Consider the following 15796-nt stretch of genomic DNA (forward strand, 5'->3'; position numbering starts at 1 on the left):
CCACATTCAATCAATCAATCAATCAATTCCTTAGACATTAAATAATCATCCCCATAAACGTTATTCCACTATCCTGCACTCTTTAAGTTTCCAATTGTTTTTGTTTTGTAGTTTTTGTCTTTTGTTTCCCCTGATTTTTCCTGTTGAAAAAAAGAAAAATAAAATAAAATTACTACTACATTACCTTGAATAGGTTAACATTAGTTTGAAGAAAGTTTTACGATTGAAGAAAATTTAAAAATATGAGTGATATTCCTATAAATTTCACCCAACTAGCCCAATTGACCGAGTTGGGCATTCAACCCAATTCCTTGGATTTTAGATCAACAACTTTAGAATCAGATCATTATGTTTGTATTAGAGAACTGGGAGCTTCCGGTAATACCGTTGCCATTGTCAACTTAAAGAATAATAACGAAGTTACCAGAAAGAATATGAGTGCTGATAGTGCCATTTTACATCCTTCTCAATTTGTAATTTCCTTGAGAGCTAATGGTACTACTTTACAAATTTTCAATTTGGCTACCAAACAAAGATTAAAGTCTTTTACTTTAGATCAACCAGTTGTCTATTGGAAATGGTTGAATGAAGAAGTCTTGGGTTTAATCACCGCTAATGCTATTTATACTTGGTCGGTCTTTGATGGTAGTAATCAAGGTCCTTCTAAGTTAACTGATACTCATGCTTCTTTAAATAATGCCCAAATTATAAATTTTGTTGCTGAACCTGATTTAAATTGGTTTGCTGTTACTGGTATTGCTCAAGAAGATGGTCGTATTGCTGGTCATATTCAATTGTATTCTAAAAGTCGTAACGTTTCTCAAGCTATTGAAGGTCATGTTTCTAAATTTGCTTCCATAAAATTAAATGGTGCTTTACACCCAACCAAAGTTTTCTGTGTTGGTAATAAAAATGCTCAAGGTCAAGGTAATTTACACATTATTGAAATTGATCATGTTGATGGTAATCCTCCTTTCCCTAAAAAATCAGTTGATATTTTCTTCCCTCCTGATGCTGCTAATGATTTCCCAATAAGTTTACAAGCCTCAGATAAATATGGTATCATCTATATCTTAACTAAATATGGGTTTATTCATTTATATGATATTGAAACTGGTTCTAATTTGTTTGTCAATAGAATCACTGCCGATCCAGTTTTCACCGCGGCCGCTTATAATGAAGGTACCGGTATTATCACTATTAATAAAGCTGGTCAAGTCTTGAGTGTAGAAATTGCTCAAGATAAAATTATCCCTTATGTTTTGGAAAAATTGGCTGACGTTCCTTTAGCTCTTTCTCTCTCTTCTCGTGGTGGGTTCCCGGGTGCTGAGAATTTATTTAATCAACAATTCCAAAATTATTTGAATCAAGGTGATTATACTAATGCTGCTAAAGTTGCTGCCTCTTCTGAACAATTACGTACTCAAGATACAATCAACAAATTAAAACATATCACCCCTCAACCAGGTCAAATTTCACCAATCTTACAATATTTCTCAACTTTATTAGATAGAGGTACTTTGAACAAATATGAATCTATTGAATTGGCAAAACCAGTCTTACAACAAGATCGTAAACCTTTATTCGAAAAATGGTTGAAAGAAAACAAATTGACTTCTTCAGAAGAATTGGGTGATATTGTTAAATCTTATAATGATCCTGCTTTAGCTTTAGCAGTTTATGTTAATGCTAATGTTAATATCAAAGTTGTTTCCTGTCTTGCTGAATTGGGTCAATTTGACAAAATCTTACCATATTGTCAAAAAGTTGGTTACCAACCTGATTACACCAACTTAATCCAAAACTTGGTTAGAGTCAATCCAGATAAAGCTAGTGAATTTGCCACCTCTTTATTAGCTAGTCCAGATGCTAATTTGAAAACTGAAAACATTGCTGATTTATTCTTTTCTCAAAATTATATTCAACAAGGTACTGCTTTCTTATTAGATGCTTTGAAAAATGATTCTCCTGCTGAAGGCCATTTACAAACTAAAGTTTTGGAAATCAACTTGTTGCATGCTCCCCAAGTTGCTGATGCTATTTTAGGTAACAACATGTTTAGCCATTATGATAAACCAACTATTGGTAAATTATGTGAAAAATCTGGATTATTCCAAAGAGCATTGGAACATTATGATGACTTGAAAGATATTAAAAGAGTCATTATTCACACCAATGTTTTACCAAATGATTGGTTGGTTGCCTATTTTGGTCAATTAAACGTTCAACAATCTGTTGCTTGTTTGAAAGAGTTATTAAGCACAAATATGCAACAAAACTTACAAGTTGTCATTCAAGTTGCCACTAAATACTCAGATTTGATCGGTCCATTAACCTTAATCAAAATCTTTGAAGATTATAAATGTATTGAAGGTGAATACTACTATTTATCTTCAATTGTCAATTTAACCCAAGAACCAGATGTTGTTTTCAAATATATTCAATGTGCTGCTAAAATGAACCAAGCCAAAGAAATTGAACGTGTCGTTAGAGATAACAATGTTTATAACGGGGAAAAAGTTAAGAACTTCTTAAAAGAATTCAAACTTGAAGACCAATTGCCATTGATTATCGTCTGTGACAGATTTAACTTTGTTCACGACTTGATTTTATACTTGTACAAAAACCAATACTTCAAGTTTATCGAAGTTTATGTTCAACAAGTTAACTCCGCTAATACTCCTCAAGTCGTTGCTGGTTTACTTGACGTTGATTGTGATGAGAGTATTATCAAGAACTTATTATTATCTGTCTTGGGTAGAGTTCCAATAAAAGAATTGGTATCTGAAGTTGAAAAGAGAAATAGATTGAAGATTTTATTACCATTTTTAGAAAAGACTTTAGAAGGTGGCTCAACTGATCAAGAAGTTTTCAATACTTTAGCTAAGATTTACATTGATTCTAACAATAGCCCTGAAAAATTTTTGCAAGAAAACAATAATTATGATACTTTATCTGTTGGTAAATACTGTGAAAAGAGAGATCCTTACTTGGCTTATATTGCTTACTCTAAAGGTGGTAATAATGATGAATTAATCAATATTACCAATGAAAACAAAATGTATAAATACCAAGCTAGATATTTATTATCCAAGTCCGATTTTGAATTATGGGGCAAAGTTTTGAACGAAGATAATATTCACAGAAGACAATTAGTTGATCAAGTGATCTCTACTGGTATTCCTGAATTGAGTGACCCTGAACCTATCTCAATCACTGTTAAAGCTTTCATGGAAAATGATTTGCCTCAAGAATTAATTGAATTGTTAGAAAAAATTATCTTAGAACCATCACCATTCAATGATAACACTTCTTTACAAGGCTTATTGATTCTTACTGCCATTAAAGCTGATGCATCTCGTGTCTCTGGTTACATTGAAAAGTTGGACAAATTTGACCCTCATGAAATTGCTCCATTATGTATCGATAACCAATTATATGAAGAAGCTTTTGAAGTTTATGATAAGTTTGAATTAAGATCTGAGGCAATGAAGGTTTTGGTTGAAGACATCATGTCTTTAGATAGAGGTGAACAATATGCAGAAAAATACGATACTTCTGAATTATGGTATCAATTGGGTACCGCCCAATTAAATGGTTTACGTATTCCAGAAGCAATCGATTCTTATGTTAAATCCAAAAACCCAGAAAATTTCGAACAAGTTATTGAAATTGCTGAACACGGTGGTAAAGAAGAAGAATTGATTCCTTTCTTGGATATGGCCAGAGAAAGTTTAAGAGAACCTGCTATTGATGGGGCTCTTATTAACTGTTACGCTCATTTAGATAAATTATCCGACATTGAAAAATTCGTTGGTGGCTCTAATGTTGCTGACTTGGAAGCCATTGGTGATAAATTATTCGAATCCAAGAACTACAAAGCCGCTAGAATCTTGTATTCTAATGTTTCTAAGTACTCTAAGTTGGCTACTACTTTGGTTTATTTGAAAGATTATCAAGGAGCCGTTGATTGTGCTAGAAAAGCATCGAATACTCAAGTTTGGAAACAAGTTAACAGCGCTTGTATTGAAAACAAAGAATTCAGATTAGCGCAAATCTGTGGTTTGAACTTAATTGTTGATGCCGAAGAATTGCCAGAATTGGTTAAGACTTATGAACACAATGGTTACTTCAACGAATTAATTGCTCTTTTTGAAAGCGGTTTAGGTTTAGAAAGAGCACACATGGGTATGTTCACTGAATTAGCCATCTTGTACAGTAAATTCTCTCCTGAGAAAGTCATGGAACACTTGAAATTATTCTGGTCAAGAATCAATATTCCAAAAGTTTTGACTGCCTGCGAAGAAGCTCACTTATATCCAGAATTGATTTTCTTGTACTGTCATTACGAAGAATGGGATAATGCTGCTTTGACCATGATCGATAAATCCGAAGTTGCTTTTGATCATTCCTCTTTCAAAGAGATTATTGTTAAGTGTCCAAACTTAGAAATTTACTATAAAGCTATTAATTTCTACTTGACAGAAAATCCATCGTTGTTGACCGATTTATTATCAGTTTTGGCTCCAAGATTAGATTTACCTAGAGTTGTTAGAATCTTTGTCAAATCCGATAACTTACCATTAGTCAAACCATTCTTGATATCTGTATTAGAAAAGAATAACTCTGTTGTTAACGGAGCTTATCACGATCTTTTAATTGAAGAAGAAGATTATAAATCTTTAAGATCAAGTATTGACAATGAATCAAATAATAGATTTAACTCATTAGATTTAGCTGAAAGATTAGAAAATCATGAATTAATTTTCTTCAGACAAATTTCTGCCACTTTATACTCCAAGAATAAAAAATACAATAAAGCTATTTCTATCTTGAAGAATGATAAATTATGGGCTGATTTAATTAAGACTGCTGCCATCTCTAAATCTACCAAGATTGCCCATGAGTTATTGGACTATTTCGTTGAGACTGGTAACCATGAATGTTTCGTTGCTCTCTTATATTCTGCTTATGAATTCATTGAATATGATTATGTTGTTGAATTAGCATGGTTGCATGATTTGGGTAACTTTGTCAAGCCTTACGAAATTTCTGTTACTTACGAAAACCATAAGAAATTAAAAGAAGTTCATGACGATTTAATCAAAAGAAGAGAAGCAGAAAAGAAAGACGAAGATACCCCAATTAATCAACCATTAATGATTACCAATGGACCTGTTGGTGGTATTGCTCCTGTTGGTACTGGGTTAGGCTATCAACCAACTGGTGCTGGATTCGGTAATGCATTTTAAGAAAATTGAACCAAATTTAAAAGCTGCAAGCATGGACTCATTTACTTTCCCCCTGATTGATTGATTGATTGGTAAAGGGCCTTGTTTTGGCATATTTTCAACGTTTCAATTTTTTTTAAAAAAAAAAAAAATAAAAAATAAAAAATTAACCTGTTTTATTATTCTAGAATAAAAGTTCAATTATGTTTTATTTATATCATGCCCCTTCTTTCTTTTTCTTGACTCCTGTTATACTCTATATTATTCGTTTTTAGTTTATTTGTGTTTTAATCTAACGTTTTACTGTTTTTATACGTTCTAGAAATTGTATTTTACGCACATTGCTAACATATATTGATACACTAATTATACAAGGATTTGGCTGTCATATCATGAGTTCATCGACCATCACGCTCAAGGCTTTTATCATTTTGTTCTTTATAGTTTTAAGTTCTATGTCTGTTAATATACTCTCGATCAAATTAATTTGTCTTTCAAATTGATCACTTTTATTTCCTGTCAATCTTACGGTAACAGATTGACATATATTATTAGTGCACATGAGCTCTATTTCGTGGGTTAACTGCTTTGGGTTATTCTCATCGGTAATATGTAATATGACACGATTGCATTCAAGATCTTTATCAATTTTGGCAAACACTGGATCCTGGGTATCATTATTTTTGATGGAGCCCATTGATAACTGAGACAATGCATCAAATTGATCGTGTTTATATTGAATTTGAATCAAATGATCTCTCAACGAATAGACAAATTTTCTTAATCCCAAATCTATATCTTCTTCATTGACTAAGAAATGATCATATTCTTTTAAAGAAATATAAACAGGAATGGTGTGTCGATATACAAACCATTTTTTACTAACAGAAGTAGCAGATTTGGTATTACTCTCCAATTTTTTAAGTATTATATAATGAGGGGCCAGAAACTTTTTAGTAAAATGGGAAAATACGTCAAATCGTATACCTAAGATCTCGTCATCGTCTTTAAACAATGTGTTATTTATAGGAAATGCAGTTACACCACCAAACCTAAAGATATTCTCATATAAGATATTTTCTTTGATTTCAGCAGTTTCGGTTGATTTTTCAAGTAAATTGTAGGAGAACTCACTTAGTTTCTGTTTCTTCTTCGTTGGCTCGTGTGTCGTAAGCTCCTTGGGATTGTTTTGAAATGATTCAGTGAAAAATTTAGCTATGGAATCATCAAAATGATTATGTTGAACTAATGGAGGAATAGTATCGTCGTAATTATGTGCTTTGGACCCGGCATGTTCAGTCTGAATCACTTTATTCACCTCTGATTTGCCAATACTCTCCTCAACAACCTTCAATTCCTCACACAACGTCTCGTACTGCTCATTTAACGGGTCAATCTCCTGCTGAAGAGATTTGATATCCTTCAAAACTTCAGCAATCTCTGCTTCCAATGTTGCAACCTCCATTGAACCTGGCTTCCTGGAAACAAAAATCTCAAAATCTGCTTCAGTTACACACCTTTAATCGTACCTTCAATATTCACTCAAGCACCTCTCTCGTGTTGCTAGGCTCCAGTAACTCGCAGTGCTTCGTGCTTCGTGTTGTTTTGTTTACGTTTTGAGGAATGAACAAAGTTTAGAGCTTAAATGAAAGACTAACAAAACGAAAAAAAAAAACTGAGAGGAAACAAAAAAAAAAAAAAAAAACCGTTCCTAATTAAAAATAGTCAACAACTACAACAGAGCACAAGAAGAGGACAGATTGAATCATCAACAGATTTTGATATAAGAAATCGTCTGAAGTGACACTTGCTCTTTAAAGTCAACCCCATTGATTTGAATTGATTTGATTCAACTAATATAAAGAGCATTACCCCATATTCGGATTGGTTTTCGAATAGAACGATGACCTCTCAGTTCCCAAATGTTTATTGGTCTGCTGACTACAAGTCGGGGATAGAAAAGTTATCTGATCAGAGTTTGAGGTCTTTGAAGCAGCTTCATGAGGTACGCAAGTTGGTGTTTAGTTATATGAACTATCACCATTCGAATAGTGAATATCTTACGAAACTTGCCATTGATGCCTATTCGCTAGAGAGTGGGTTTAGAGACCCGGTTGAAAATGAAAATGGTGGTGATGGGTTGTCAACACCGAAAAGACAGAGTGCTGTTTTGAAGAGAATAAGTGCATCGTTGAATGGAGCCTCTATAACACCCACTAGATCGATTTCGCTGGCTGAACAACATTACAGGAACATTCAATCGATTCCAAGCACTCCCAGTACTCCAAGATCGAAAGCTTCTGATGAATATAGAAATTCAAATGACGATACTGAAATATCGGAACCAGAAAAACCAGATATTAACATGTATTATGCTTATGGACTTCATGTGAGAGGGGCTTCCCAGGAATCACAAATTTCCATTAACTTAGCATCAGTTCTTGATAAAGAAATATTGGAGCCACTCACTGCATTCCTTAAGATAAATGAGCCCCAAATAAAGAAACATTTGAGAGATCTCAGTCAAAGATTTCAGGATTATGAAGAGACTTATAACGTAGTTGAAAATCTCAGATTGAAATACGATGAAACACTCCGGTTAAACGAAATTTCCGTAAGTGATCCTAACAAAATAGAAGAGACTGAGATTACTCAGGCTGATGACTCATTCCAAGATGAATCTAATAACAGTTTAACTGAGGAAGAACGTGAAACTGTTATATCGTCAACGTCGCCATCTCCAGAATCCACCCTAGAATCCGAGTTCGATTTTCCTATACTGATCGGCGGTGCTGTGGAAATTGACGACCCTGCAGACTTTACAAAACTTTTGAAAAAACTAATAGACTCTATTTCTACCATAAGAAGGAAAATACCAATTCCAGGTTATAAAAATCAAATTTTCAGTAGTAATCAATTATGTGAATGGCTAATTAGATATAGACCATTTGGTATGGATCCTTCTCGTAGAAATATGGAAAAATTCGGTCAAGGTTTAATCGATTTGAAGCTTTTAGTTGGAACAGGATTTTTCGCTAAAAAGTTCAACAGTGAAAATATGTGGTTCGAATGGTCTGATTTAGCCTATTTTGTTGCTGAATACAAATCTAGTAATCCTGGTCAAGCTCCTCAGCTGCCAGCAAGAAGTCAAACAACTCCCCAAATTAAACTGCCTTCTCAAAGATTATCGAAAATTGTTTTGGACGAACAGGCAACAAAATTCGTTAACGATACAAGTAAAAGATTCAATGGAATGTTCAGATCCGTTAAATCTTCTTTGATGAAAAACGATTACAGCTCTCAGTTACTCGATCTTGAAGATCAATACAACCTGATGTATTTAGAGCTTCAAGAAATAAAACATTTTCTTGAATTGGACATTTTTTCTAAATCTCATATCATCGAAGGGTTTGAAAAATCTAGAATCGAAGTTGTCTATCAAACTTTAACGAAACTTCTGGAAATCATGTATAGCTTTTCCTTAAGTTCGACATCCCGGATGCATAAATTGGCTACCGAATTGATTAAAGATGTTAATAAACCCGAACATTATGAAAAAGATTTTAATGACTTATTGAATCATTTCAGTACTGGTATTTATTTCCCCTCCATTGTTGCACCAGACGTTTTAACCAAGAAACATTATAGTACAAATCAATCGAATAATAACTTTCAAAATATTAAGTTCCAGTTTAACTTATACAAAGACATATCTCTTCAACCAAGTCAAGGCGAAGGTAAGTCAGAAATATTAAGTATTTCATCAATACCGCAAATAATATATCAATCACTTAATTTGATTGAAGCAAGTGAAGCTTCTATGAAAGAACTTTCAGTGCATTGGTTGGGACCTATAAACCATCAAGCGTATTGGCTTTTGAAAGAAGAGCTAATTGAGATTATCAACAGCTTCATTCCTAAAGATGAAACACTAGAGGTGTCAAAAGAGATTTTGCTTCATCGTGATATTTTAAGTGAGGTAAATCTTTTATTCAAATCCAAGCATGTTTCTGATGTCGTCAATTTTTTCAAAAATTGGTTACTTGAAATAAGTGATTCTCTCCTTCCTTGTATGATCTACGATTCGTTGGTGAGTAATTATGGAAATGAGTCTGATGGGAAGTCTTCCAATACGGAAAGTAGAAGAACAGAAGGTATTAGGCTACTTTCTTCAATTCCAAGAAGTAATTTGAGCTCTCTTATTTTTATTCTTGAACACATAAGTAAAGTCTTTGGATTAGGTGTTCTTCCTAATTACGGTGAATCGGATGAGATTTCTCAAGAACTTGAGCTGAATCCAGATACTTTACTGGATGTAGTGGCTCAACTTAACTCCATGGATCAAATAGGTTCGGTTCCATTTATTCATTTGATATTCAGACCTTCGGCTGTTAAAAACTCGTCCGGTTTTAAACCACCCATATCTGTCTACAACGATATATTATTTGATTTGTTAGATATCAAAGTTAGAGCTAAACTTTTAGAAAACTTGGTTACTAATGAAAAAAACTATTTATCAAAGAAACAAAATGAAAAAAACAATTTAGGTATACAAAAGAAACTACCAGCAACGGGAGCATCTCAAAGCAACCAAAACCAACAAGCTGCCCCACAGACTCCGAGCAGAAATGGCAGTGATAATACACCAGGCCGGCCTCTTGTGAATGGAGTAATTCCAAAAAGTCCTCGACCAGTGAGCGGAGAGAATTTTTCATTGCGTCCCTTTAGAACGGGTACAACCCCTAGGCCATCCCCATGTAGTTCACCAAGGCATACGTCTTCAGAACATGGTAATGGATTCAACGGGGGTGAAATAAAGGTGAAGAAATCTAGGGATTCATCCACTCCTGTGGATGATCGTAAAAGAAGCAGTGGATCTACATTTTTAACCCCAAATATCGATATTCAGTTTGAAGAATAGAGATATTTATTTGTATTTTTATATAAATCATCAATCATTAAATTATTGGGTATAAAAAAACTGAACAGCATGTAGGTTCTTCTACCGTTTCATTCTTATTTGTTTACGAAGATCTTCTCTTCCAACTCCCGACATGGTTATTTTCTGTAATCTTTGCAATTGTTTATAGCTGAATATAAATAAAACAACCATTGAAATCATCCCAACAACAACCACTAATTCCATGCCTCCGTCAGACTCTTCTATAAAATTTTCCAAGTTCATACCGTATAAGGCAGCTATATACATTGTAATACCCATCGATAATAAACCGATTGAGAATTTTAAACCAAGAACCATGAGTTCGTTACGATTTGTATCTAAAACAATATTGATAATTTCTTCACTGGTTTTAATTTGAGATTTCAAACTTTCGAGAGTTTGAACGATTTCATCACTAGTTTTTAGATACGATTCGAGCAATAGCTCGACCTCCTCGTGGTTTGTTAGAGATCTTGGTAAATTGTTATTGATGTCTGTCAAATATAATGCATTTAATTCATCATCTTGTTCGATTAGATCAGCTAATAAATCTCTAATTAAAGAAGCCTTTTGATGAAACTGAGTAACTTTCTTAGATTGAATAAGCAAGTATCTAAGCTTAGTTCTCTCGATTGATTTTTCCAAACCAACCAAGATATTATGAAGAACTGTTTTATGAACCTTCAATTCGGTATTCAAGTTACCAATTACATTTACTAAGATAGCCTCTAATACTTTGAATTCGAAAGGCAACGACTCATAAGACGACCTCAATCGTTGTTGAAGTTGTTTTAGAAAAATTCCATGGCTATGAGATTCATTGAATCTAGATGCAGATGATGACGAATAAGTATCAAAGATTACCACAGTATCATGCTTAATCAATGCACGAATGTTCAATAAATTCAAAAGAATCAAGTCATTTCTAGTCACTATCGAAGGAACAATGTCCACATTGATTGTAGAGCTAGAACTAGCTGGACCTGAGTTAAGATTATGGTGATGACGAGATATCTTACGAAAATCTCGAGCTGCCAAACCATACTTTTTCATGAATTCCTGACGTTTCAAGTCTTTATTTTGCATTGTTATGTCTCCCTTCTTATCAAATATGGTACATCGAATGTACTCATTATCCTGGATTAGCTTGTTTGCCGTTAGTGTTTTCGAAAGTAGTACGTCCTTGAATAATTCACCTTCATCTTGTAATTTTGTACTGGTCCTCAAAGATCTTACACCTGACCTGCACCAAGACCAGCTTGGACGATAAGCTTGGGCAGAAAAGGTAATCCCCCGGGCCGCACGAGGTATCTGGCAGTATAACCGACTCGAATATACCATCAATCTTGGATCAAATGACGATGTAAACTAGTTGATTCTTTCAGATTCTATTTTTTTTTTTTTTTTTTCTATGTAGAAGCATACAATGCGGAATAAACAATAAAAAAAAGCGTTTTGTTTTTATTTACATTTAATTATGATTCAGTATTGGGATTTTTGATAGAAAAACCAAAGGAAGCTACAACCTTGTTACTTGAGGAAAAGAAATAGTATAAGGAACGAGCCTAACATGGTGGTCCAATCAGCAGAAGAGCTTGAAGTGTGTGAAGAAGTAGGCAGAGGAGGATTCGGGGTTGTTTATAGAGGATTGATTAAGGCCAATAATGAAGAAGTAGCTATTAAACAAATTGATTTAGAAAATGATCAAACAGATTTGTTTGAAGTGAATAAAGAGATTCTGATAATATCCGAATGCCGATTACCACAAATAACTAAGTATTTGGGGTGTTTTGTAAGGCATTTCAAGTTATGGGTTATTATGGAGTACGTCAATGGGGGGTCGTTATTCGAGTTATTAAAGCCCGGGTCGATTAGTGACGAGAATGTGATTCTGTTGATAGTGAAAGAGATTCTCATAGCTCTTGAGTATTTGCATAATCAGGGGAAGATACATCGAGATTTGAAATCTCAGAATATTTTACTTAATAACCGAGGTGAAGTAAAATTAACTGATTTCGGGGTATCCACCCAATTATCATCAAATTTCTCTAGAAGAAATACAACGGTGGGGACGCCGTACTGGATGGCGCCTGAAGTCATTTTGAATAATAAGGGAGGACATAGTTATAAAGCAGATATCTGGTCGTTGGGATGTTGTGCGTATGAGTTATTTAATGGTAAACCACCTTTACAAAATCAGTTTGCACCCATGAAAGCATTGAGACAAATATCTCGATGCTTACATGACGATGATTTCACCACATTGATTGGACTTGATGAACTAGACATATCGGAAGAGTTCAAAGATTTTTTGCATAAGTGTTTTTTGGTTGATCCAAAGGAAAGATATTCGTCTACAAAATTATTAAAGCATAAGTTCATTACTAAATATAATACCAAGCCGAATGACCCACTCGTTAGGAAGCCCTTGAAGCAGTTGATAACAAGAAAGCAGTTATGGGATCAGGAAAATCATGTATTGAAAACCCAAAAGTTCTATATGGCAACTGAAATGATTGCTAATCAAAAGAAATGGAAAAATGATGGCAACTCTGACCGTGATAAGACAATTCAATTTGATATAAGCTCAATAAATCTCGAATCAATCCAGAGTCCTAATGAGGGATCAAGTGCAAGTACTGCCAGTGGAGGAACTGAAAATCCCGGAATAAAAGCGTTTACAAGTCCAATTTCAACCTCAAAGTCAACCAGAGAGTCATCTCTATCCCCTAACAATAAGCCTCATGAGCCTAGTAACTTCAATGGGTTACCGGGATATAAATCCAATATCAAACAAGACGTATTTCAGAGAAATATTCGACAGGAACTCAACAAAATTCTTAATAAAGTATTTCATAGATTGGAATTGAAAAGCAGTCTTTCTACTGAACAATATGACTCTCTTGTTTCTCTCAACGATAGAATATTGAACCTAGCTACATTTGTTCAAACAAGTGATGCCAATTATAATAATACTAAAATACTTATTTGCCAGTACTTCAAGTATTTCTTGAAAGAATTGACCAAATCCAATTCCCCTCAAAATACTGAAAATCACCATGATACCGAACAGGTTAAGGCCTCATTACAAAAAATGATTATACCTTCCACGTTTAGCATTACTGATAACGCTTCAGGTTTATACGTGCAACCTGCAAATAGACAAAGATCAGCACTGTCCCGGTCATTCACACAATTTGATGAGGTCGAAAACAGTTTGTTTGCTTCTTGGATCGATAAAATGGCTGTTAATTCTTAGATTACTTTCTGGTTTAATACAAGTATATAATCAAACTTGATGTAATTTTTCAGAATTTTGTAGTTCAAAATGACATATTTATTGAAAAGCTGGAGTTATTCGACAATCAGTTGCCTCCTGTGCCCATAATACCCGAAAAACACCTATTTATCATTATCAGTCTTTCCTCTGCAGCATCACTATCTTAAGAGTATAACATGTCGATGTTTTTTGCAGTATTTCAAGATTTTGTGTGCACTCAACAAAGCTGAAAAAAAAACAAAAAAAAACAAATTTGAATGAAAATCTTAAGACTTCAAAGTACTTTAGACTCTTGATAAAATGGAAGAACCAGCTGCTAAGAAACCGAAGCTTGCAGAGAATGGAGGTGGTCTGAACGGAGAGGTAGAAAGTCAAAGAAATGGCCACGGGGCTATAGACGGGGCATTTACAGACTTGTATACATTGAAGTTCACGGTGAAGAATGATACTAAAGAATCATTCAATGCCGTTGAAATATCACCGGACGGAACCAAGTTTGCCACTTGCTCATCGGATTCTACAATTAAGATATACTCGACTGATACTGGAGAGAAAGTTAGTGAGTTACGGGGGCATACCAAAGGTATATCAGATATAGCATTTTCACCAATCAATCCCAACATAATTGCATCGTGTTCAGATGATATGACGATACGACTTTGGTCTATCAATAAGGGGAAATGTATAAAGATACTTAAGAAACATACATACCATGTGACCACGATAAAGTTTATCCTGAAAGGAAATATCTTAATTAGTGGGTCAGCAGATGAAACAGTCACCATATGGGATTTGAGTTCAGGAAGAAGTCTTAAGACATTAGCGGCACATTCAGATCCAGTCAGCTCAATAGGACTAACTCCTGATAATACCATCATCATAAGTGCATCGTACGACGGGTTAATGAGACTATTTGATTTGGAACTGGGTCAGTGTCTCAAAACATTAGTATATAATAGTGCAAGCCATGGTACAGCTACTGCTTCTACAAACGATGTTGTCAATTTTCCTATATCAAATGTTGAAATCAGTCCTAATGGTAAGTATATATTAAGTTCAAGTCTAGATGGAAAAATACGATTATGGGATTATATGGACAATAAAGTAATCAAGACTTACTCGGGGATTGACGGTGTCAGTTCAGTTAGTGAGAAATATGGATCCAGCAGTCGATTCTTAACTAAAATCAATCCTATTCTAATTGTTTCTGGAAGTGACTCCAATGGCTTATTGTTTTGGGACGTTCAGACCAAAAAAATTGTCTGTCAAATTGAAAACCACTGCCCTATTCTCGATCTCGATACCTGGGCCCAGGGGGAGCTCCTTATAAGCTGTGATCTCTCTGGAGAGTTGAAAGTCTACCAACTCAATTCAAAATACGTTAAAAGCACTGAATCTGAAAGTCTACCTGATTCCCCACGATAAATATATATAAAGTCGCACCCGTGCACCTATTGTAGAAAGAAAACAGCTTTAAAAAAAAAAGTAGTCGAAAGGGAGGAGAAAAGTTATCAATACATTTTATTAGAAGTATATAACTTAGACCTTAGACCAATTCTTTGATCAATTCATTGGGAAACAAGATGGATCAACCTAATCACTTATTCAGATTCAATGCATCACTTTTCAAATTACCAAAATCGCAAAAATTGAGATCTTTTGGGGTTTATTTATCAGGAGGGTTATACGCTATTGGATTTTGGTCAATGATTGATGCAGCCATTTACAGCAAGACGGTTAATGCATCGATAGTCCATGTAACTTTTGTTGATTGGATACCATTCATCTGTTCAACTTTGGGGATGTTAATTGTGAATTCGATTGAGAAATCCAATTTATTCAGTGAAAATAATAATTCATTTTTAGGTAATGGTGGTAATACTAATGCATGGGCTGCCAGGGTTATATTATTCTTTGGATTTGCATTATTAGCAGGAGGATTAGCAGGATCATTTATGGTTTTTATATTAAAATTTTTATTGAAACATTATTCATTTCCAACTTTGGGAATGGGGGTTTCAAATATTGTTTGTAATGGTAGTATTATGTTGAGTTGTATTATATTATGGTTATCACAGAACATTGAAGATGAATATAGTTATAGTTTAGCTTTATAAATTGTTTCAGGAAAAACAGTTTCTACGAATACATGAATATAAAAAATTAAATTTTATCATTATTAAGAAGTTTAAAAACTATACAAAAATGTAGACGCAAATAAGAAAGGTAATTAGAAAAAGAAGATGAAAATCAGCGGTTACTTCCCAGAAGTGAACTAAAGGTAATACTAATTAATTTGAATTTTCATATTAGGAATTTGCAGATAACTCTATAGGACAATTA

General features: G+C 34.1%; 7 protein-coding genes across 7 annotated transcripts; 5 read left to right on the forward strand and 2 right to left on the reverse strand.

Annotated features, from left to right (window-relative positions):
• Window positions 1-8: 8 nt before the first annotated feature.
• Window positions 9-5481, forward strand: CHC1 (clathrin heavy chain). Its single transcript, XM_020219324.1, has one exon. The coding sequence runs from the start codon at window positions 243-245 to the stop codon at window positions 5250-5252; it is 5010 nt and encodes a 1669-aa protein (XP_020076264.1). The 5' UTR covers window positions 9-242; the 3' UTR covers window positions 5253-5481.
• Window positions 5482-5565: 84 nt separating this feature from the next.
• CTF5 (Ctf5p) lies at window positions 5566-6819 on the reverse strand. The gene has a single exon (XM_020219188.1). It carries the CDS (start codon window positions 6694-6696, stop codon window positions 5617-5619), a length of 1080 nt encoding a protein of 359 aa, XP_020076265.1. The 5' UTR covers window positions 6697-6819; the 3' UTR covers window positions 5566-5616.
• A 321-nt stretch (window positions 6820-7140) lies between these two features.
• HYPBUDRAFT_89541 (uncharacterized protein) lies at window positions 7141-9999 on the forward strand (the record flags this gene model as incomplete). The annotated part of the gene is made up of 2 exons (XM_020223846.1): window positions 7141-7363; window positions 7580-9999. Coding segments are annotated over 2 exons (2643 nt in total), but the record flags the coding sequence as incomplete, so codon positions are not given.
• Window positions 10000-10205: 206 nt separating this feature from the next.
• Window positions 10206-11530, reverse strand: HYPBUDRAFT_153085 (uncharacterized protein). The gene has a single exon (XM_020221362.1). The coding sequence runs from the start codon at window positions 11512-11514 to the stop codon at window positions 10234-10236; it is 1281 nt and encodes a 426-aa protein (XP_020076267.1). The 5' UTR covers window positions 11515-11530; the 3' UTR covers window positions 10206-10233.
• Window positions 11531-11668: 138 nt separating this feature from the next.
• On the forward strand, window positions 11669-13454 carry HYPBUDRAFT_153086 (uncharacterized protein). The gene has a single exon (XM_020221363.1). It carries the CDS (start codon window positions 11744-11746, stop codon window positions 13430-13432), a length of 1689 nt encoding a protein of 562 aa, XP_020076268.1. The 5' UTR covers window positions 11669-11743; the 3' UTR covers window positions 13433-13454.
• Window positions 13455-13753: 299 nt separating this feature from the next.
• Window positions 13754-14878, forward strand: SWD3 (Swd3p; the record flags this gene model as incomplete). Its single annotated transcript, XM_020221364.1, has 1 exon — window positions 13754-14878. One exon carries the CDS (start codon window positions 13754-13756, stop codon window positions 14876-14878), a length of 1125 nt encoding a protein of 374 aa, XP_020076269.1.
• A 158-nt stretch (window positions 14879-15036) lies between these two features.
• On the forward strand, window positions 15037-15570 carry HYPBUDRAFT_139834 (uncharacterized protein; the record flags this gene model as incomplete). Its single annotated transcript, XM_020219723.1, has 1 exon — window positions 15037-15570. The coding sequence occupies one exon, from the start codon at window positions 15037-15039 to the stop codon at window positions 15568-15570; it is 534 nt and encodes a 177-aa protein (XP_020076270.1).
• Between the last annotated feature and the right edge of the window lie 226 nt (window positions 15571-15796).

This window comes from Hyphopichia burtonii (assembly GCF_001661395.1).
Source record: "Hyphopichia burtonii NRRL Y-1933 unplaced genomic scaffold HYPBUscaffold_4, whole genome shotgun sequence".
NCBI lineage: Eukaryota > Fungi > Ascomycota > Pichiomycetes > Serinales > Debaryomycetaceae > Hyphopichia > Hyphopichia burtonii.

What these genes read in the sequence shown, in the direction of transcription:
- CHC1 (XM_020219324.1), top strand. Translation starts at nt 243, where the DNA reads ATGAGTGATATTCCTATAAATTTCACCCAACTAGCCCAATTGACCGAG.
- CTF5 (XM_020219188.1), bottom strand. Translation starts at nt 6,696, where the DNA reads ATGGAGGTTGCAACATTGGAAGCAGAGATTGCTGAAGTTTTGAAGGAT.
- HYPBUDRAFT_153085 (XM_020221362.1), bottom strand. Translation starts at nt 11,514, where the DNA reads ATGGTATATTCGAGTCGGTTATACTGCCAGATACCTCGTGCGGCCCGG.
- HYPBUDRAFT_153086 (XM_020221363.1), top strand. Translation starts at nt 11,744, where the DNA reads ATGGTGGTCCAATCAGCAGAAGAGCTTGAAGTGTGTGAAGAAGTAGGC.